Raw genomic sequence first — 22103 nt, 5'->3', positions numbered from 1 at the left:
TATGTGAGAGACTTGCTGTCTGGGCCGCAATGAATAGGTTCATCAGGAAACTGGTTGAAACTGACCCAGCTCAAGAGAGGGTCCTGAGAGACAATGGGAAGCCCTAAGGACTGGACACTGGACAGCAGGCAGGGCTGTGAATTCTGCATGTCCTTGCCTGGAGCCAAAGGATTGGGAGGTGACCAGTGGAGGACCAAGAGTGGGCTTCTGGAAGAACTTGGCCCTGACTAAGGACGCCAGAGAGACACAGTGCCTGAGATGGAATTTGCTACAGCAAGGCAGGTGGTTTGCTCGGGCTTGGCCAGAAGGATTGTGCTTTAACCTTCCTTTCTTTGGGCTACCCTCAGGACTTGGAAAGCTGTATGCCAGGGGACTAACCAACCCTGCCCTGGTTGGAAAAGCTGCCCCGTGTCACTGCAAATACCCGCTGGAGTGCATCAGGCCCTGGAGAGTTACACATCCCTAAGCGGACTTCTGGCTCAGTTGGCCTTGCTGGGCAGAGCTCCCCACATGAGGCAGGAGGGCTGGAGCCCAGAGGCAAGTGAGGGTGTGGCCGGCCCTGGAGGAAGAGTGGGACCCCCTTGGGGGCTTGGTCCACTGAGCAGAGTCCTCCAAAGCAGTGGTTCCCAATGTTTTTCTCTGCCATGGCATACCTTGATACCATCATATGACTCCTGTAACGTCAAGTTCATATGACTGTAGTGTAACGTTGCGTCTATCATAGGTCACTCTTAATTTTGAATCTTGAATATTCAGGAACCAACCCATAACGAGGCTAGTAGGGTTAAAATCCAAACAAACATGGTGGCTAGCATTAGATTGCGATCTGTCATTTGTGCCAGAATTAACATTTTCAGACAGTGGAAACTAACATTAAAGCTAAATATAAGAACTCTGGACATAAGCATGCTCAGTGGAGACAACAACACACCCTTGAGAATAATATTTTGGGATGACAAGCAATTAATAATTAATCATTTCTGGTCATTCCCAAAATAGTCTTCCCAAGTACATGTCACTTTCTCCACTGTTTTTAAATGTGATATAATTAATTATAATGCCGTTCCAGGTCTGGCTCGTTTCAGCTTTTACCCTAAGTCAAAAGTAAATATAAAATTTAGGCTTGAATTGTATGTCTTTTTTTATGTGCATCACCATCAAAGGCTCATTGCAGCACATTGCATTATTCAGGGCACGTCTGTCTGTGTTTACTTTTTCTCCCTCTTAGCCTCACTTTGGGGAATGGAATGTGACGCGTGCATAGTATTTGAAAGGGGCCTTGTCCCGGAGAGCAAACGTACAGACTGCCATCCAGCTCCGATGCTCATTGAAATACAAGGGAAGGTTTTTTATTCTTACGTGTAGTTTTTTAATAAATTCCACAGCCCGCCTATTGGGCTCCCAGCTGGGGTGCAGGGCCTGCCCTCGTCAGAGACTTAGCAGCCCCCCAATGGGGTTGCCAACTGGCATTCAGGCCCCTGCTCCCTGGCAGCGCACTGTGAGGGAGAGGGGCCAGCAGAGGGGCAGGCAGACCCGGTGGGAGGGGTCTTCTTAGAAAGGCCCATAAGGGAGTCGTGAGGGAACTTCCTGCTGGCGAAGAAGGGGGGTCACCAGTTGTCAAGAAGTGGGGATCCACTTGGAGCTGCTCGGGTCCCCTGGAGGCTGGAATGGCGATGGCGATGGGGGGTGAGGGCCTTGTTAGCGGGAGGACAACATCATCACAAACTCTGAGAGAGACACAACGTGGGACCTGGAGTGAGCAAACACCAGCGCCTCCCAATGCACATCCTGCACAGCACAGCCGGACTGCACTGTCCTGTGCTACCCCACACTGCATCCCACCCCCTAGACCGTAACCCGTGCCACAGCTCCCCCTACCAGGCTTCAGGATGCTGCTGCCCACCCCAAGCAGTGCATGTAGAGCTTCCACAGGAGGGGGCACAGGGCTGCAGGGGGGCTGTGAAGGGCAGGGTGAGGGCTTGGAGCAGCCAAAGGGCAGGAATCATGCCCCCCGGGAGACAGGATGCTGGGGGGAGATTGTCCCCTCCACCCCGCAGCCATCACTGCCGCTCCTCTCATTTGCCCCTCCCCAGTCCTAGCTTTGGCTCCCTCCCCTCCTCCATCCAATCCCAAAGGAGGCAGCTCTGCCCCCAGGCACCCTGTGAAAAAACAGCCCTCCTGGGGCTCTAGAAAGTGGGTCTGAGCCTCACCCTGTTCTGGAGGGGGTGGGGGGTGGCTCTTTAGCCCAGGGACCTAGACCCTATAGTTCTGGGTTAAGGGCCCAGCACACAACTAAACACAAGGGGGAGAGCACAGAGAGGACTGCGGGGGTGGGAGGGTGTCACAGGAAGACACTGGCAGGGAGAGAAGGGGGAGATCTCTGCAGGGATGAGTCCTTGCTGTGGGGGGGGGAGCAGAGGAGGTATCCCTAGGGCTCAGTGTGAAGGGAGGTGGGGGGTCTCTAGCACCAGTGGGTGGGAGGCAGGTTCCCAAAGGCCAGTGCAGTCAGTGGGGTGAGGGGAGTCCCTGGGGTCAATGGGTTCCCCAGGGGGTTGGTGGGGTGGGGGCTGCAGAGGGTCTCTCACCATCAAAGTCCACGTGGCCGTCCCCATTGAGGTCAACGTCGCGCAGGATCTCCTCCACCTCCGGCAGCGGGACCTGCTCCCCCAGCAGGGCCAGGAGGGCATCCTTCAGCTCCATGCTGCTGATCTCCCCGTCCCCGTTCCTGTCCAACTGGGGGCAGGGGGACAGAGAATGGGGTGAGCGTGGGACCGCCCGACTGGATGGGTGCAGCCACATCCCCACCTGCTCCCCCTCCCCCCTGTGCCCATGTTCCCCTACACCCCCATACCTCACGGAAGGCGATCTTGAGCTCACGCACCCCCACCATGTGGGCCGTCTCCTCCCGCAGTTTCGGCCCCATCATCTCCACAAAGTCCTCAAAGTCCACGCGCCCACCCACTGCGGGAGAGACAAGGAAATCAGTGCCCAGCCCCCGCAATGGGGAGGGGTCCCACGGAGGGAAGTCACATCAGGGGAGTGGGGTCTCTCTGGGACAGGGGCAGGTCTCACAGGGGGAAGCAGTGTGAGGGGAGGGGGCGTCTCTCTGGGGCAGGGGCAGGTCCTATGGTGGGGGAACAGTGCGAGGGAATGGGAGTCTCTCTGGGGCAGGGGCAGGGTCCCACGGGGAGACCAGTGTGAGGGGAGGGGTGTCTATCTGGGGCAGGGGCAGAGGCAGGGGCAGGTCCCATGGCGGGAGCAGTGAAAGGGGAGGTGGATCTCTCTGGAGTAGTGGCAGGTCCCACAGGCGGAGCAGTGTGAGGGGACAGGGGTTTCTCTGGGGCAGGGGTAGGGTCCCATGGGGCAGAGGAGTGTGAGGGGATGGGGGTCTCTCTGGGGCAGGGGAAGATCCCACAGGGGGGAGCAGTGTGAGGAGGGGGGTCTCTCTGGGGCAGGGGCAGGTCCCACAGGGGGGAGCAGTCTGAGGGGATGGGGGTCTCTCTCGGGGGCCAGTGCTGGGTCCCAAGGTGGGAGCAGTGTGAGTGGACGGGGGTCTCTCTGGGGCAGGGGCAGGTCCCACGGTGGGGAACAGTCTGAGGGGAGGGGGGTCTCTCTGGGGCAGGGGCAGGTCCCACAGAGGGAGCAGTGAGAAGGGGTCTCATGGGTGGGTGAGATGCAGTGCGGGGAGGGACCCCTGAGGGTACAGCCATTCCCCACACTCACTCCTCATCTTGATGTGCTGGGAGATCTCAATGAGCTCCATCTCAGTGGGCATGTAGCCCATGGTGCGCATGCAGGCGCCCAGGTCCTTGTAGCTCACAAAGCCATCCTGGTCCGTGTCGAACTCCTTGAAGGCGTCCAGCAGCTCTGCCAAGAGGAAGAGCCAGAGCCACCCTCAGCGCTGGGGTGCCTATCCCGGGCGTCCCCCTGGGGCTCCAGGGAAACCAGCCACAGTGGGGTGAGAACTGGGTCAGAACCAACCCGAACTGGCCATCGATGCATGGGGGTGACCCCTTCTTTGGCCGCTGCACTGATGCCACCCAGCGCCCAAGACCCTGCTGCCAGGACCCCCAGGGATGCACGGTGAGGGGTTCCACCACTAGCAGTGGTTCCAGCTGGGACGCCCCCTAGTGGTCGTTCTAATTGTAACGTGGGCAATGCCAGGTGGGATATGCTACCCAGAATCCTCTGCTGCAGGCTGGGCATGCCTAGGTTTGCCCAGAGACATTCTAGCCCAGGACAGGGTCACAACTGGGAGAGTCTACAAATAAATCCAGACCCACCCCCTCAGATTGGCAGGCACTGTGCCCTTCCTTGTGTCCCTGGCCATTGACCCAGAGGGGACTGGGCATGTCTGAGAGACAGGCACAATCTATTGCCCCACCTCTAAGAGGTCAAACAGACATGCCTGGGCCCCAGTGCCCCCCTTCCAGGGGCAGGCCCCCACTCCTGCCAACTCACCATCCAGTTCTACTGGGGAAAGATCTCTCTCCTGGGGGCAGAAAGAAGAGCAGGCAGTTAGACCCCAGGAACGTGGGGAGGACCCCCCTTAGATAGGCAGCCCCGGTACAGAGCTGTTGTCAGGGAAACCCTCCCCACAAAACCCACCCCTAGGAGCCATGCCAGCATGGCAAGCAGGGTCAGGAGCCAGGGCAGGAGATAGCAGGAAAGGGCTAACTGGGAAAAACTGCCCCCATCCCAGAGCAAGCAGGGATTGAACAAGGCAAGTGGGGGAGGGCAGAGGGTGGAGCAGCCCCAAAAAGCAAGCAGGGGTGGACGACAGGGGCTCCATGCCCAGGGTGTTTCCGTGGCTCCCAGGGATGCTGGGAGCTCAGTGCTAATGCCCCCAACTGCTGCCCTTTGTAACTCGATCCCCATCATCTTCCCCACTAGCCTTGAACAGCAGGGTCAGCGCAGCAGAGCCACACGCCCCCAGCCCCACAGCACAGCCAGCACCCCACGCCAGCCTGCCTCAGCCAACTGGCCCCCTAGCGCCTGAACCAGCCAGTGCCCCCGCCCCAGGCCCAGATCAGAGCTGGCGTCCCCTAGAGGGGAAAGGCCTTGTGTTCCATTCGCTGCCCCCTGAGCCAGGCAGTCCTCCCCCACTCCAGGGCCAGATCAGAGCCAGCATCCCTTAGAGGATTTTGGGCTCGGCAGTGATATTTTATTGGAGAAATGTGAGGAGGGGTCTCATCTCTTTGAGCACACACCTCATTGCAGAGAGGGGTGATGTGAAGGGTCCAGTGGGGGAGGGGAGGCGCGGGAGGTGCTGTCAGGGTGGCAACTTCATTTAGAAGCCACAGAAGCGGGTGAGAAATCCCAGCCAAAATTAACCTGCTGAAACTGGGATTAAGGAGATTGTGGGCAAAGCTGTGATCTCCAGCCCCAACCTGGTTCAACGGCCAGCTCCCAGTGCCCCCCACCCCACCCACACTCCAGCCCTCCAATGGTTCAACCCGTTCAACCCCTGCCCCACTCCCCCCAGCAGGGCCCTGCTCCCCACTCCATTGCCTGAGAGCCCCTACTCCCCCATCTCTGACTGGCCCCGGCACTGGCTGCCCCACGCCCAGGGATAATGGGATTGGCGGTCTCCCAGGAGGGAGCTGAGAAGGGGTTATTTATACCAGCTAATCGGGGTGACAGGGTGCAGGCAGCAGGGCCGTTGTTAAGCCCCAAGGGCGCCATGCCATGCTGCAGCCCACTGAGCTGCCTGGGGGACAGAGAAGGACCTGGAGGACTGGGCTCCATCCCTCCAGGCTCTTGGCCCCAGGGAATGATGGGCACCAGTGGGGCTGCCCCATTTCCCATCTGGGAGTGGGGACCCCTGGCCCACTGGTGCCTGCAGTGCCCCATTCTCCCCCACCCCTTGGGCCCTCTGAGCCTGCCCAGCGCCTCCCCGCTCTGGAGGAGCCTGGGGGCAGGGTGCCTGCCCCCCAGCACCGTTCTGGGCATCAGAAAGCTGTACGTGCTGCACAGCCACCCTGCCCTGCTGCCCCCATCCCACCCCAGCATGCCCCCACCATGATCGTGCCCACCCAGCCATGGTCCGCCCTCCCCACCCAAACAATCCAGCTAGCCATGCCTCATCTCACCCCAAAGAGCTCCCCAACCAACACCGTCCAACTGGCCATGCCCCCACTGCCTCCCTACTGCAGCTGCCTCTCCTCTCCCAGCCCACCCCCACACAGCACTCCCCACCCCACATGCCCAGCCCTTCTCACACCACAGCCTGTCCTCTCCATGCCCACACTTGCCGGGCACCTTTTTGCCCACATTTCCCCCTCTTCGTACCCATGATCCACCCTCTTCCCTCGAGCCCAGCCCCCCACAACAATCCATCCACTCCTCCTGCCCCCACACACCCATACCCCACCACCGCACCTGTATCTCTGCTCCTACCCCCTGTGCCTCCATGCCCTGCCCCATCCCACCCCCATGTCCTCATCCCACTCTGCCCCCACGTCCTGACCTCCTCAAATCCCCATGCTGTGCCCCATCACTGCTCCCACTCCCATGTACCCATCCCTGCCCCCAACCCAGTGCCCCATGCCCCACACCCAGCACTCGCATGCTCCACCCTGGAGCCCCATGCCTGACCCTACACCCAGAGCCCCCATGCCCACCCCTGAACGCCATGCCCCGCCTCAATGCCCCATGCCCTACCCTACACCCATGCCTCCCCGCGAAGCCCAATGCCTCACCTCAGTGCTCCATGCTCCACCCCACACCCAGCACACCCATGCCCCACCCTGGAGCCCCATGTTCTGCCCCACTCCCGGAACCCCTATGCCCTGCCCCACATCCAGCACCCTCATGCCCTGCCTCCCTGGTGCCCCATCCTGCTCTGCCCCCCCCATCTCCACCCAAGGCAAGCGCACCCTGCCGAAGACAGTGTTGAGGAAGGGCGAGTAGGCCTTGGTGGCGTCGGCATGGGCATCGGCGTGATGCTTCTTGCCATGCTTGCGCCCGTGGCTGGAGTGTGAGCTGCGACGCGACTCGGAGCCGGGGCTCTTGCTGGCTTTGGGCTCCTCCTCCTCCTTAGGGGGCGCCTGGCCCCCCTTATTCAGGTCCTGCCCCTCTCTGCATGTCTCCGACTCGACCTCGTCTAGCCGCTTGTGGGGCATGGGGCCGGGCACCGGGGCGCGGCAGCCAGCTCTGGGACAGGCAGCTCCAGGTCGGGCACAGAGCAAGCGGACGGGACAGCGGGGCCTTAAGAAGGAGTCAGAGAAATCCTCTTATTTTCCCACCCCCGCCCCCAGGAACACCAGGGCTGAGGGGCAAAGCCAATTAGCTGGGATTACAGGCAGGACACTGGCAGCTCAGCCGCTCCAGCACCAGCCCCACCTGTATGAATTGCTGCCCCCCACCAGTGCCCCCTGGCACCCCCCCAGCTCCCTGTCCCTCTCCACTGCCCCCCACGGCTCCCCCTCCTCTCCTCACCCCCCCCTGCCTCCCATGGCTCCCCTTCCTCTCACTACTGCCCCCCGATCCTCTCCCCTCCTCATCCCCACCGTTGCCCCCACAACTCTCCAGCTCTCCCTCCCCACTGCCCCCTCACACTCCCCCTCCCCTCACTACTGCCCTCCTACCCCCAGCTCCCCCTCCCCTCCACCCCCCAAAACTCCCCCTCCGGGCCCCCCCCCCATGGCTCGCCCTTCCCCCTGCTTCCTCTCCCTCACCATTGCACCACCCACAGCTCCCTGTCCTCTTCCCACTCTGCTCTCTGCCCAGCTCTCTGTCTCCTGCCCACTGCCCTCCTCCATGGCTCCCCTCCACACAGTTCACCTTCCCCTCAGCACTGCCTTCCCCCTGCACTCCCCCTGTTGTGCCCATCCCCACCACTTCTGCTGCCCCCTCTCCTCCCTCATTCTTCCCAGTTTTCACAGCCTGGCCTAGAAGCTCAACCCAACCCCACACACCCCTGGGCCACTACCCAGCCCTGCCTGGAGAAACTGGGGATCCGCTGCTGGGGCGGGCGGGGCTGGCAGTGCAGGCTCCTCCCCCTCCCTGGTGTCAGAGCACCCCCTGCTGGGGCGGGCCCCCTATGTTAGAGCCACTGCCTCTGGATACTCAATGGCAAATCCACTACAACCAAGATATTCTTACCACTTTGGGTAGGCATAGGACCCACAGTGCCCAATGCTCAAATGTATCTTGTGTCAGCAGCAAGGGGTGCAGAGGAACTCACTGGGGTCCTGCAGGTCTCTCACCTCTGGCGTCTGTCCCAAGGTCTGCAATAGTCTCTCACGTCGCTCTCCATCCCTGACCAGTAAAAATCCTTCCTTAACCTCTCATGAGTCCTCTGTGCTCCCACATGCCCAACCGAAGGGCAGTCATGCGCCTGAAACCATTAACCACCACCCCCACCAACCAGTGCCGGGCAGGCACAAGTCTGCTTGTAAGGTTTCAGAGGGCTTTTGTTGTTCCTCAGGAGCTTCCCTGTACAACCTTCCTGCCCCTTCAGAAACCCTTTCCCTGCTTCCCCTCCCTGGGGTTCGTGAGGGGTGGCCCCGGATGCTTTCTAGAGTGGGGGCCACTCTCTGCTCCAGGCTGGCAGCTGCTAGCTGGGACAGTGTCTTCAGTTTATAGGGTTTAACTCCCCTGCCCAGGCCTGAGGTCAAGCTACTTTCCTCTGCTACGTGGCAGTTATAGTTGGTGTCGGCCTCTCCCACACCTGAAAGCACACTGCTTTCTCCTGCTGAGCTGGCTCTGGCTGTGCCCTCCCCACCCCGCCCAGTGGTTTCTTGGTCTTTACCATTTCCTTCTGGGATCAGAACATTGCATTTTTGCAGCAGGTTATCGCATTAACAGCTTTCGTCAGCGTTCAGCCATCCTTTCCCACCGGCCATTCTCTTTGAACACAATCCGGCACCCCCGCTTTTAAGGTACCCACCAAACCGTCTCACTCCAAACAAGAGCAGTGGAAACTACCTCAAAGTAGGGGGACCATGAGTACCCGAACTGTGGCCCCGCCCCCTCCTGCCGGGCACTATCCCTTCTCCCCAAGCCCCGTCCTTGTGCCACCCCATCTTCCCAAGCCCCCAGCCTCCACTTGCTCCTCTCCGCCCCCTTCCACTCCCCATCACTCCCCCTTATGGTTGGTAACAAGTGATGGGTCCATAGCCTCCTGACCCCCGTGATTCCAAATGCACTTTAGCAAAAGGCACAGGAGTTTTCTATTGTCCCAGTGCCACGAGATCTATCTTTCCTCCCTGCAGCTTGTCACAGTCCCTGACCATCTTTTCTCTGACCAGAGAATTCTGGGCCCCACTGTCTCCACCCTCGGCATTCTTTACCATTCACCTTTCATAAACTCCAGTGGTGGAGACCTCACAAAATTAATCAGGCATCCCTCAAGCACCTCTGTGTTAATGACAGCTGTACTAACCTGGGCTGAACAGGACATAGTGTAACACAGAGACCTGGTTGCGGTTCAAACGCAGTGTCAGCGACTCTTGGCACACCTGATATGCTCGCTACACCTAACGCACGGTTGTCACGCTATAGAGCCAAAAGGTGGCATGTACGATATCAATGGAAAAACAAACAGCTCACTGGTCATTAATATCCTTGGGTGATGTATGCCTGGGTCTGTAGAAAGAGTTATAAATATAGGCCAGAATTATGTTCTTAAAATGTGTTTGGCAAGCAATGCATAAGCCCAGTCTGCCCTGGACAAAGAAATGGGTATTTGTTTGTCTAACCAACCTCATCCTCAGGCAGAGTCAACGAAGGCACCTTTACATAAAAGGTAAACAAAGCCATCAACCTAGCGAGTGGGGGAGATAGCATCTTAGCTGTAAAGACAGAGGGTCCGGACCTCAAATGAATCAGCTGATTGTTAACAATATTACTGTATTATGAAAAGGTATCAACAAAGGTCTTTTATGAAAGCTAATGACACACTAGTGATTAATATCATTGTGAGATGTTGGTATTAACACTCTATGGGGAATTATGGATGCTCACGGATATCATGCTTTAAAATCTGAGACCTGATAAAAGGAGAAACATGTTTTCTCCCAGACAGTGGGAAAGGCAGCTGGCTACCTGTCACCAAGAAAATTAAGCAATATATGACCAAAAGCAATGAAAGCCCAATTTACATATGAGCCAGCAGGGGGATGGGGAAACCACAGAAAGAGAAGAACAGCATGAGGACATCCTGAGCCTGGGGAGAAAACAATGAGTTTAGGAAGATCTAAGGAGACAGAAGAAGCCAACATTGCATCCACCACTGGACAGACACAAGGGGCCAGAGCTCTTGCAAGCTGAGAAAGATGGGCCCTTCAACCAAAGGGGTTGACATCCCTGGGAATTGAACATAGGTGAGAAACCTGCTTAGGCAAAGATCTTTCATCTAGTAAGACAAGGGACACCAGCCCCTTGTACTTCTGTGGAAGGTCCTGACAGAGAGAGAGAGAGAGAGAGAGAGAGAGAGAGAGAGAGTCAGCCGTGGCTGGACAGAAAAAGATTGGTAAGAATACACCATGAACCAAAGCTGTAGCTCGTTAAGTCTTAGCCACTGGAAAGTGTATTTTACTTTTATTTGCTTGTAGCCACTTTGTCTTTATCCCTTGTATCTTAACTCATGGAAACCCTCTGTCTCTTTGTTAATTAACTTGCTTTACTTGTAATTTGAACAAATCCTGAGCTGTGTTTGAATTGAAGTGATTGCTAACGCCAGTTAAAGAACTAAGCTGAGCTTTTGTCTCACTAAAGGAGCACTGGACCTTCTTACTCCTCGGAGTGTTCCAGGAGAGGGCTGGACATTTCAGGGCAGATGGTTTGGGGGAAATTCGGGACTGGGAGGTGTTGGGGTCACCCTGCAAGTAGTAACCAAGACTGGTGGAGACCAGGGTGGGGCTATTGTGTTGTAGACAGGCTGCCGGAGCCAGAGCGCTGAACAGGGTGGCACATCATAGACACTCAGGGAACTGCATGCTGGCAGCCGAGCATTTAAGCAGAGCAGGGTTACAGGGCATGCAGTGACAACTTCTCGCTAGCCTGGGTTGAACCCACAAATATGACAAAGGGCTTAGTTTCTTTTCACTTAGAGCAAGTGTGTCTTATGCGCTCAGTCACCCCCATAGGTAACACATTCCCTCATACAGCGGGTCTGCGAGTGAGATTCCCAATGTGAGTGTCTGGGCTCCCAACCATGCTTCTTTTTCCCAGAGTTAAACCGGGCTCCCACCTTTCCACTGGGCTACTGCCCTTCCCTTTGCAGTTTGCACTCTCCAGATGCTCTAGCTTGCACATAATCGTCAGTGAGATTGGCTGCTTTTTGGGTAGAATCCAGCAACTTATCCCAAATGGCTTGCCTGATCTCTTCAGAACAACATGCTCAGGGACTGATTTAACTGATTAACTGATTTAACTGGGAATTGGTCCTGCTTCGAGCAGGGGGTTGGACTAGATGACCTTCAGGGGTCCCTTCCAACCCTGATATTCTATGATTCTATGACTGTTCCTGGGTGAAGAGATCAAACAGTTGGTCCTAATTCTCTGCCCCTGTCCCCTTGGCCCGTTTTCTCATCAAATCACACAATTTATACACACATTCCCTATAACTCATCTTGTCATTCATTCTGAGGCCTCAGCATTTCATCTAAACGCTTCAGGAGTAATTCACATCCTTTGCAATGCACTCTTTTTAAATTTATCATATTTCAAAGCCTGGTCAATTGGCATTTCATTAAATACATCCAATGCTTTACCCGAGAGCTTAGTAATCAACGTTGTGTTGTTCTTCTGCTCTGGAACTTTATGAACCTCACAGAGCCTTTTGAAAGTGGTAAGGAATTCCTTAATAGGGTCTACTCCTCTGTATGCAGGGCACAGCTTATCCCAGCTGGGTGTCCCTTGGGGAGAGAGAATACCTGTGGGTTGGGGGATCTGTCCACGCCTTTCCTTCTCTTTCAGCTCCATGGCTTATTGGTGGGCAGCCACTTCAAGTACCAGGGCCCACCAATGTGCTTCTTTGGCTCTTCACTCCACTTCCCATTTTGGGTATTCACACTTGCTTTCTCATTGTTCAAATTCCCATTCTGGTGTCCTCATGCTGCTTCTCAGCATCTCTTGTCAGAGCTTCTTCCTCCTTCTCCAGACCAGCTAGCTCTAACTCTGCAGTTGTTTCACTGTCACTCATTTGAAACTTCCTTTGTTCTATTTCCACACCCGAAATAAACAGAAAATAACCAAACTGTAACTGTTCTTTGATTTGTACTTGGGCATCACTGTTTTACAAAAAAATGGCCAAACAGACCAATGATCCATCTAGACCAATATCCTGTCTGCCAACAGTGGCCAATGCCAGGTGCCCTGGAGGGAATGAACAGAACAGGGCAATTATCCAGTGAGCCATCCGCTGTCATCCAGTCCCAGCTTTTGGCAGTCAGAGGCTAGGGACACTCAGAGCACTGGGTTGCACTTCTGCCCATCCTGGCTTATAGCCATTGATGGACCTATTCTCCATGAACTTCTCTAGTTCTTTTTTGAACCCCATTATAGTTTTGGCTTTCACAACATCCCCTGGCAATGAGTTCCACAGGTTGACTGTGCACTGTGTGAAGAAATTCTTCCTTTTGTTTGTTTTAAACCTGCAGCCTAGTAATTTCAGAGGGGGAAATTGCTGAAATTCATTGGTATGTTATGGGAAAGTATAAATAGCACATTCTTATTTACTTTCTCCACACCAGTCATAATTTTATAGACCTTTATCATCTCCCCTGTTAGTCATCTCTTTTCCAAGCTTCACAGTCCCAGTCTTTTCCATCTCTCCTCATACGGAAGCTGTTCTAGACCCCTTATCATTTTTGTTGCCCTTCTCTGTACATTTCCCAATTCTAACATCGTTTTTGGGATGGAGTGACCAGACCTGCACGCAGTATTCAAGGTGTGGGAACACCATGGATTTTACCAGTGCTTGAAGTGCAAACCCCAGTCAGATAGCAAGCTGTGTGTGTAAATCTTGTTTGACTACACAAGTGTGATACTTGGGGGTTCAATCCAGATCAGTAAGGGGTTTTGTCACCCCCTGCCCTGTAACTCTGGGTGCCTCTGTGTTGTGCAGCTTTGAATCAGTGCCCTGACACCAGCAATGGGTATAACCAGGGCCTCCTGCACATCCTCTCTAAGGGGACATCCTCTTCCCCACAGCCCCACAGCATTCTCCACTATGGGGTTCAGGGGGCCCTGGAGCAAGGAGGGGGCAGGATCTCTCTCAGGCCCCACCTCCCCAGACTGTGTTTAATGAGCTGCAGGAGTGGATTTACCATGAAACAACCCATGCGGTGGCATGGGGCCCCCAACAATAGGGGGCTCCCAAAATGCAGGACAAATCTTATCTGACAACCTGCCCTAGCGGTGCAGTAGGGCTCAGGCAGGCAGGCTGCCTGCATGCCATGGCCGGTGGCCCCACGCCGCTCCTGGAAGTGGCTGGATCCTGGCATGTCTCTGCACGCCCCAGGCAGCACACGGAGACCCGCTGCCCCCCTCCCCCAAGGGGTGTGCAGAGACGTGCCAGCAGCAGGGCTAAGGCAGCTCTCTGCCTGCTCTGCCTCCCTCCCTCCATGCCGCGCTGCTTCCGGAAGCAGCTGGCACATCCCTGCGGCCCCTGGGGTTGGGGGGTGTCTTCATGTGCTGCCCCGCCCCGAGTGCCAACTCCGCAGCTCCCATTGGCTGGGAACTGTGGCCAATGGGAGATGCAGGGGTGGCGCCTGCGGGCAGCGGCATGCGGAGACCCCCCGGCACCTCCCCGCCCGCACCTAGGAGCCGCTGCCAGAGGGGAGTGAGTGCCGGTCACTTTGGGAGCCATGCCGCCCGAGGTAAGCACCGCCCACCTACACCCCTCCTGCACCCCAAACCCCTGTCCCGGCCCCGAGCCTGCACTCCGCACCCAAACTTCCTCCCAGAACTCAACTCCTCACCCCTCCTGCACCCATACTCCCTGCCCCAGCCCAGAGCTCGCACCCCTCAGCAACAGACCTCCCTGGGTGATGGGGCCAACCCTGCAAGAACCTCTCAGCTGGGGTCTAACTGTGCCCTGGGGGTTACGGCAGTAGATTGGGCTTCAGGAGGCCTGGGTTCAAGCCCAGCTCAGCCAAAAACTCCCTGTGGGACCTTGGGTAGGTCCCTGTATCTCTCTAGGCCTCAGTTCTCCAGCTGCACAGAGGGAGCCAGGGCTGCTGTGGGTATGGCAAGTAGCTCACTAGATCAGTGGTTCTCAACCTATTTACCATCATGGGCCACATATACAGCTCTCTAGGTGTTATGTGGACCACTTCCACACAACATATATACTATCTGTATGGCCTGGAGGATGTCACATGGGCTGTGGCTGTGTGTGAGTTGAGAACCACTGCACTAGATACTACTATCAGCCTGGCCCTTCCAGTAGGGTAGGGCTTAGCATATTGCAGTTGGGGTCTAGCGAGCCTCCCTCACCTTGCTGTCTGCTCTGCTCTCATCATGCCCACGGTTTCCTGGCTGGAGGCCCCAGAGGGTTCTGGATCTGTGCCCATGGGGTCCCTTACTCTGCAGATGCCCGATAAGGAGCTGCTGCCTTACTATCTCGGGTGGCAGCTACCCTCTCTCCTGAGCTTAGCATATTCCCCTCTGAGCCACAGTAATAAGGGGAAACCAGTAACAGATAAAGCCAGGGTGTTGTGGGGCTCCTTCCTCTTGCACATCTGATAAACCCTGCTAGTACTTGTTCTAGGTGGCTGCTAAGCTGTTCACAGCCCCGGTTATCTGGCCTTAACAGATCTTGGCTTTTTCTGTTGAGTTGAATTTTTGACTGGGGTAGGAGATGCCAGATGGTCTGGCTAGGGAGAGGGGCTGTGACCAGAGTCCCAGGGGAGCCAACTGAATTAGGGTGAACTGCAAAGAATGGGGCAGACAATCCCCAAAGCTGGTGGATATTCCAATACTTAGATTTACCAAACCAGCACAAAACAGCTTCTATAATACCTCACTGGTTACCCAGAAGCCAACAACACAGTTCCCTTAAAGTAACCCAGCCTCAGGCCTCCACCTAGAGACCCAAAGTCAGGTATGATGAGGATTTCTGAAAATCTTATTCATCATATAAAAATGTTCTACCAATCCCAAAGGATCAGACACATTACTTCCCAGGTTAATGTATATTCCAGCTCTTACCCAAATACCTGCTACAGCCAATTCTTATTAACTAAACTAAAATTTATTAAAAAAGAAAAGAGAGTATGGTTAAAAGATCAGTATACATACAGACATGAGTACAGTTCTTGAGATTCCAATTCATAGCAGAGATGGTGAGCTTTGTAGTTGCAAAGAGTTCTTTCAGAATTAGTCCATAGGTTATAGTCCAGTGTTTATATTCAAGGTGGTCCAGTCAGGACTGGGATCTCAGTCCTTGGGATTGGTACAACTTTTTTATATGATGAATAAGATTTTCAGTAATCCTCATCATATTTGACTTAGTTCTGTCTCATTATCTTTCCTTTTTTAATAGTTCCTAACATTCTGTTAGCTTTTTCTATTGCTGCTAAGTGGCTTAATGGCAGGAGTATTTAAATACACCCAGAACTGAGAGTCATTGTGTTACCCCTCTTCCTCAGCAACAGTGAGCTTTTCTGGCAATGAGACCATGTGTCATCTCCCAGCCTGTCTGCTCTACCAGCAAACTTGTTGAGAGGCTGCCAGTCCAAACCTTGCCTTGCTGGTAACAATCAGTGCAACAGCTATAAAACTATAGAACTATAAAATCATGGATAGGTTAGCTGGGGACTATAAAATCATGGAGCAGGTCCTCAAAGAAACCATTTTGAAGCACTTGGAGGAGAGGAAGGTGATCAGGAACAGTCAACATGGATTAACCAAGGGCAAGTCATGCCTGACCAACCTGATTGCCTTCTGTGATGAGACAACTGGCTCTGTGGATGAGGGGAAAGCGTTGGATGTGATATATCTTGACTTTAGCAAAGCTTTTGACACGGTCTCCCACAGTATTCTTGCCAGCAAGTTAAAGAGTATGGACTGGATGAATGGACTATAAGGTGGATAGAAAGCTGGCTAGATTGTCGGACTCAACAGGTAGTGATCAACCGCTCAATATCTAGTTGGCAGCCAGTATCAAACGGAGTGCCCGAAGGGTCGGTCCGGGGGCCAGTTTTGTTCAACATCTTCATTAATGATCTGGATGATGGGATGAATTGCACCCTCAGTAAGTTCACGGATGACACTAAGCTGGGGGGAGAGGTAGGTACCTAGGTGTCCACAGTGACCTAGAAAAATTGGAAGATTGGGCCAAAAGAAATCTAATTAAGTTCAACAAGGACAAGTGCAGAGTCCTGCACTTAGGAAGGAAGAATCCCATGCACCGCTACAGGCTGGGGACCAACTGGCTAAGCAGCAGTTCTGCAGAAAAGGACCTGGGGATTACAGTGGACGAGAAGCTGGATATGAGTCAGCAGTGTGTCCTTGTTGCCAAGAAGGCTAATGGCATATTGGGCTGCATTAGTATGAGCATTGCCAGCAGATTGAGGGAAGTGATTATTCCCCCCTATTCAGCACTGATGAGGCCACATCTGGAGTACTGCATCCAGTTCTGGGCCCCCCGCTAAAGAAATGATGTGGACAAATTGGAGAGAGTCCAGTGGAGGGCAACGAAAATGATTAGGAGGCTGGGGCACATGACTTATGAGGAGAGGCTGCGGGAACTGGGCTTGTTTAGTCTGCGGAAGAGAAGAGTGAGGGGGGATTTGATAGCTGCCTTCAACTACCTGAAAGGGGGTTCCAAAGAGGATGGAGCTCAGCTGTTCTCAGTGGTAGCAGATGACAGAACAAGGAGCAATGGTCTCAAGTTGCAGTGGGGGACGTCTAGGTTGGATATTAGGAAACACTGTTTCACTAGGAGGGTGGTGAAGCACTGGAATGGGTTCCCTAGGGAGGTGGTGGAATCTCCATCCTTAGAGGTTTTTAAGGCCCAGCTTGACCAAGCCCTGGCTGGGATGATTTAGTTGGGGTTGGTCCTGCTTTGAGCAGGGGATTGGACTAGATGACTTCCTGAGGTCTCTTCCAACCCTAATCTTCTATGATTCTGTGACTCACATCTACATTGGTACAATAGCCCTGAGATGGTTTATGGGAAAACAAAGATTAAGTTAAAGAACAGAGGGTTAAGTCAGGGGTTCCCACTCTGTGGGATGCGACACAGTCCCGGGAGGTCTGCCGGCAAGGGTGGAGAAGGGGGATGGGGCATGTAGGGGCATTTCTCCCCCTCCAAATACCCTGGCCCTTCAGCACAGCTCCAGGGCACACAGCTCCGTCCACCTGCCCTGCCTGACAGAGGCTGCCTGAAGACCATGTGGGGGGGAGTTTGAGGGGGACTGCCTGGAAGAAAGGGATTTTTTGGGGTGGGAAGCTGGAATCGGAGGAGCAGCAGAGGTGCAGCTGGAAGGTTTCCTCCTCCCTTCCTCAGCATCTGGCTTGCAGGTAGCAGGGATGGGGAGTGGCTATTTTGCAGTGGGGAGAATCGGGGATCCCCCTACTCATGCACCAAGCTGTCCCCTCCATCTCGGTTGCCAGCGTCAGGGTGTGGGTGTGATGTTTTGAAGTGGGGGGGGGGTCAGGTATCCCCTTCCCCAGGGCACTGACCTGTCTTCTTCCCCCCTCCCATCTCTGCTGTCCGTGCTAGGAGCCACCCACCCTTCCATTGCAGGGTTCCCTCCCCAGCCATCCATCTCTTGCCAGGGTGGGGCATCCTTAGCCTGTTCTCCTTCCTGGTGCAACAACATGTTTTAGTGAAGCTGGATTTTCAGCACCAGCAGCTATCAAAAAGGTGACCAAGCAATGCTGAAAATTGAAGAGGCAATCAGGTTGAGCCTCACTAACCCTCGTCCCTGGCTGAAAAAACCTGTGCGAGGAGAGACTGGCACGTCCACCCTATTAAGAAGACTCCTGGTCCGTGAGTTATTTTTTACTTTTATTGACAATATTTGATTCTTTTCTAATTAGCAAAGAGAAGGGCTGGGTCTTTACTTACACACTAAAAAAAATTGAGCACACCTTCTAGTGTGCAGAGTTGGACAACGCTTTTGTTTTAAAAATCAACAAATAATTACACAATGTGTTTTGTTAACCATGTTGTTAACATTGTTTGGTTGCTTATTGTTCAGTTTGGTACAAACTTGTGTTTCTCCTGTTTGAACACCACATTCTGCACTCAACTGTTTTTTTTAAAGTGTAGTTGACTAAACTGGTTTCAAAGATCTTGACGCATTTCTCAGAGGCATATTACTAGGGACTTCTCTCATTACAAGTGCTTGCATTCAAATGAAGAGGAAACAGGTACATGGTTTAGTTACAGCAGGGATCAGCATCCTTTGGCATGCGTCCCCTCAGGGAAATCCGCTGGCGGGCCGGGACGGTTTGTTTACCTGCAGCGTCCACAGGTTTGGCCCATCACAGCTCCCACTGGCTGCAGTTCACCGTTCCAGACCAATGGGGGCTACGGGAAGCGGCATGGTCCGAGGGATGTGTTGTCGCTGCTTCCCGTAGCCCCCATTGGCCTGGAACGGCGAACCGAGGCCAGTGGGAGCTGCGATCGGCCAAACCTGCAGACGCAGCAGGTAAACAAATCGTCCCAGCCCACCAGCGGATTTTCCTGATGGGCCGCGTGCCAAAGGTTGCCGATCCCTGAATTACAGTGTGAAAGTAATAATTAACACTCATAATTTCACTTGAGAAGTGCTAATAAGTGAGCTGCAGGGAGAGAGGGCCCGTGCCTGCCAATGGTGTGTGTGGGGGGGGGAGCATGAGAGCAGCCAGTTTCAGCGGTGTCACTGAGCATGCTCAGTCTGCATTAGCCTGCTCAGTACAAGCCAAGCAGCAAACCAAGGAGGGGAAACGTGACCCCACATGCCCCCCACACATGTCACCATGCCTACTGCAGTTGTACCGGTGGGCATCAGGGGAAAAAGTTTGGGAGCCCTGCTTTAAGTGATACTACACAAGAGGAAAAGACAGGGCATGGGTACAAAAAAACTAAACCAAACCCGCTTCCTAGGGTCCAAACCTTTGTTTTAGCCAGTCACAACCTTTGTCTAAGGAGTTTTCTTACTCACACCAGGTTGCCAGCATCTCTAGCCCCACAAGCTAGCAGCTCCAACTTTCACAGGCTCTAAAGGCGCTTTACCCTACGTCTCCAAAGTGATGGATAACTAGGAGGTCTCTCCCCTTCTTTTTCTAGTCCAGTAGACATTTGACAAGTATTCTTTGGAGGATTTTCTCTCCTGCTGTGTGTGTCTTCCTTTGGATTTCCCATCCCCCTGCTGTCTCATATGTAATTGGGGCTTCCATTGTTTAGGGTCCAGAGTGCCCCGTGTCTATTAAGGACAGGGAGACAGCTGCCTTCCCTGCCTGCCTGGGGGGAAATCTGTTTCTCCCTTTGTTTGGTCACAGACTTTAAAGCTTAATGTCCGTGAGTATCCATGATTCAGCATGCAGGGATATTACAGACTGTGACCCAAGGTGCCCAGGGTAGCCCAAACTGAAAATGCCAGGGTCAGGGCAGACAGCCAAAACTGATGGTTAACAGTGATGTTAGATTCACCAACCAGTCACAAACTGCTCCTGATCCCCCACACTGGTTATCAAGAAGCTGAAAAAAAGAAATCACAGAGCCCCCTTTATTGCATTCCAGTTCTTTGGCTCCCAACCAGCACACAGATCTGGTAAAGCGAGAAGTTACTTAAAACTTTATTCATTATACAAAATGTTCTTCTGATCCCGAAAGGGCAAGCTGCATTACCAGATCAATACTAGTTTGGATCTTACCCAAAATACCATGCTGCCAGCCAATCCTTTAGTGTCTAAAACTAAAGGTTTTATTATAAAAGAAAAGAACGAGAAGAGAGTTGTTAAATGGTCAAAGAAATCAGATACATACATATGACTTCAGAGTCCATGTATCAGGTTCTTAGCAGCATTGGTGAGTTTGCTGACTTGTAAAGTCCCTCTGGAACACATCCAAAGCTTGGATGGGTCTATCAGTCCTTTGTCCAAAACTTCAGTTTGTAGAGAAGTGGCTCCAGAGGTGAGACGCAGGATTGAAAACAAAATGGATGTGATGCAGCTGCCTTTTTATATCCTTTGTTATGTGGCTTGTACATCCTTTGTCCCAAACACAAGCTCACAGCATATGGGCATGGAAAAGTATTTGCAGTTCCCTGTCCACAGGCATGTCCCTACATGTCCTGCTGACTCATAGGCTTGATGGGCCATCAAGCAGGTTGGATAGTCCTGATGCAAATCTGTCTGGGAGTGTCACCCAGATATACACCACAAGTTTGAGATATCAATAAAGCACACATATTTGCACGCACGATACAAAGATGATACATACATATAAACAAGCTTATCATATTTAACAAATTGTACCTTTTCCTCTGATCACTTACATCGCCTATCCGGTATAAGATTCATTGCGATTTTGTGATACTGGCATTGATAATATTATAAATGGTTACCCACATTCCATAGAGTGTCACACAGACATCTCACAGTTATATTAAACACCAGGGTGTCCCCGGCTTTCCTAAAAGACCTTACTCACTACACTTTTATAAGTACAGTGATATTGTAGGCAACCAGTTGATTCAATTGCTTATTCTTTGAGGTTTAGATCCCCGCTGGGGTGTCTTGACCCTGATTGTCACTTACCCTTTTATGTCATGATAACTGGAGACAATAGAAGCCACCGCCCAAGGCAATCAGCCACCAGAAAGAGCCTGAACTGAGTTAAGCTGTGTGGTTGAAAGGGTTTCCCTGGCTGGGATTGACAGCAAATGCAGGGGCTAGGGCAGGAGTGAGCAAACTACGGCCTGCGGGCTGGATCTAGCCGCTCAGGCCTTTGGATCTGTTCCGTGGGATTGCCACTCTTGTGGTGCCGCAGGCCCCGCGCTGCTCCCGGAAGTGGCTGGGGGAAGGGGGGCAGCAGACTCCAAACGCTGCCCTGGCCTGTGGGTACCTACCCCCGCAGCTCCCATTGGCCAGGAATGGGGAACCGCAGCCATTGGGAGCTTCGGGGGAGGTACCCACAGGCGAGAGCAGCACGCAGAGCCTGCTGTCCTCCTTCCCCCAGGGGCTACAGGGACATGGCGCTGTCCACTTCCCAGAGTGGCACGGGCCCGGGGACAGGGCAGGCAGGCAGGGAGCCTGCCCTGGCCCTGGTGCACGCCACTGCCACCCTGGAGCTACTCCAGGTAAGTGGCACCTGGCCAGAGCCTGAACCCCTCCTGCACCCCGCACCCCAACCCCCTGTCCTGAGCCCCCTGCCTGCATCCCAACCCCCTGCTGCACCCCACACCACTCCTGCACCCCAAGCCCCTGCCCTGAGCCCCCTCCCACACTCTGCACCCCTCCCTGCACCACTGCCCTGAGCCCCCTCCCACACTGTGCAGCCCCTCCTGTACCCCAACACCTTTTCCTGAGCCCCCTCCCACACTGTGCAGCCCCTCCTGTACCCCAACACCTTTTCCTGAGCCCCCTCATACACTCCACACCCCTCCTCTGCCCCAACCCCTTGCCCTGAGCCCCTTCCTACACACTGCACTCCCTCCCACACCCCAACCTCCTGCCCCAGCCCTACATTCATGGCCCTGCAAGGAGTTGTGAGCGTAGCCATGACGGGCTGAGCTCCTTGGGGCACAGGACCAGCTGGAGAGGCAGGCTTCAGGATTTCTGAGCAAGGAAACGATCAGCGGCTGATTGTTCCTGTTGGTGCAGGGGCACAGGACTGTGTGGGAGTATTCAGTAGATAAACAGGACTGCACCACGGAAATGCAGTTGGAAATAACCCTGCAAGGCCCCAAATACTGGGGGGTGGAGCAAACTCTAGGACAAACCTGGTCTCATTGCACTGCTGTCCCCCCGCCTGCAGCTGCGGTGTCTAACAGGCACTAATCGAGGGTCCTGTGGGCTGAGCTGCCCTTTGATTGCTCAATTCACAAACCCACCTGTTCCCCACTGGGATCTGATTCTCAGAAATGCTCCCTCTTCCTTTAACCCAAACCCACATTTTCCTCCCCCAAAAACCCCAACTCGGCCGGCCTCTCTCC

General features: G+C 54.1%; 1 protein-coding gene across 2 annotated transcripts; it reads right to left on the bottom strand.

Annotated features, from left to right (window-relative positions):
* Positions 1 to 1333: 1333 nt before the first annotated feature.
* On the bottom strand, positions 1334 to 20910 carry CABP4 (calcium binding protein 4). Of its 2 annotated transcripts, XM_048855793.2 has the most exons (9): positions 19934 to 20910; positions 9389 to 9591; positions 8107 to 8262; positions 6879 to 7209; positions 4462 to 4492; positions 3724 to 3867; positions 2852 to 2961; positions 2586 to 2733; positions 1334 to 1727 (listed from the first exon to the last, which is right to left on the bottom strand). In XM_048855793.2, the coding sequence occupies exons 4-9, from the start codon at positions 7122 to 7124 to the stop codon at positions 1699 to 1701; spliced, it is 708 nt and encodes a 235-aa protein (XP_048711750.1). In that variant the 5' UTR covers positions 7125 to 7209; positions 8107 to 8262; positions 9389 to 9591; positions 19934 to 20910; the 3' UTR covers positions 1334 to 1698. The 2 variants fall into 2 exon arrangements, with proteins under 2 accessions (XP_048711750.1, XP_074985342.1); XM_075129241.1 differs by lacking the exon at positions 9389 to 9591.
* Positions 20911 to 22103: the final 1193 nt, after the last annotated feature.

This window comes from Caretta caretta, chromosome 6 (assembly GCF_965140235.1).
Source record: "Caretta caretta isolate rCarCar2 chromosome 6, rCarCar1.hap1, whole genome shotgun sequence".
Lineage (NCBI taxonomy): Eukaryota > Metazoa > Chordata > Testudines > Cheloniidae > Caretta > Caretta caretta.
The sequence above is the reverse complement of the archived record's forward strand: the minus strand, read 5'-3'. Positions and strand labels throughout refer to the sequence as shown.

Coding starts and splice junctions, on each gene's coding strand:
- CABP4 (XM_048855793.2), bottom strand. CDS start 7,124: ATGCCCCACAAGCGGCTAGACGAGGTCGAGTCGGAGACATGCAGAGAG. Junction 3,868..4,461: donor TTCCCCAGTAGAACTGGATG/GTGAGTTGGCAG, acceptor TCCTCTTGGCAG/AGCTGCTGGACGCCTTCAAG. Junction 2,734..2,851: donor TCAAGATCGCCTTCCGTGAG/GTATGGGGGTGT, acceptor CCCTGCCCCCAG/TTGGACAGGAACGGGGACGG.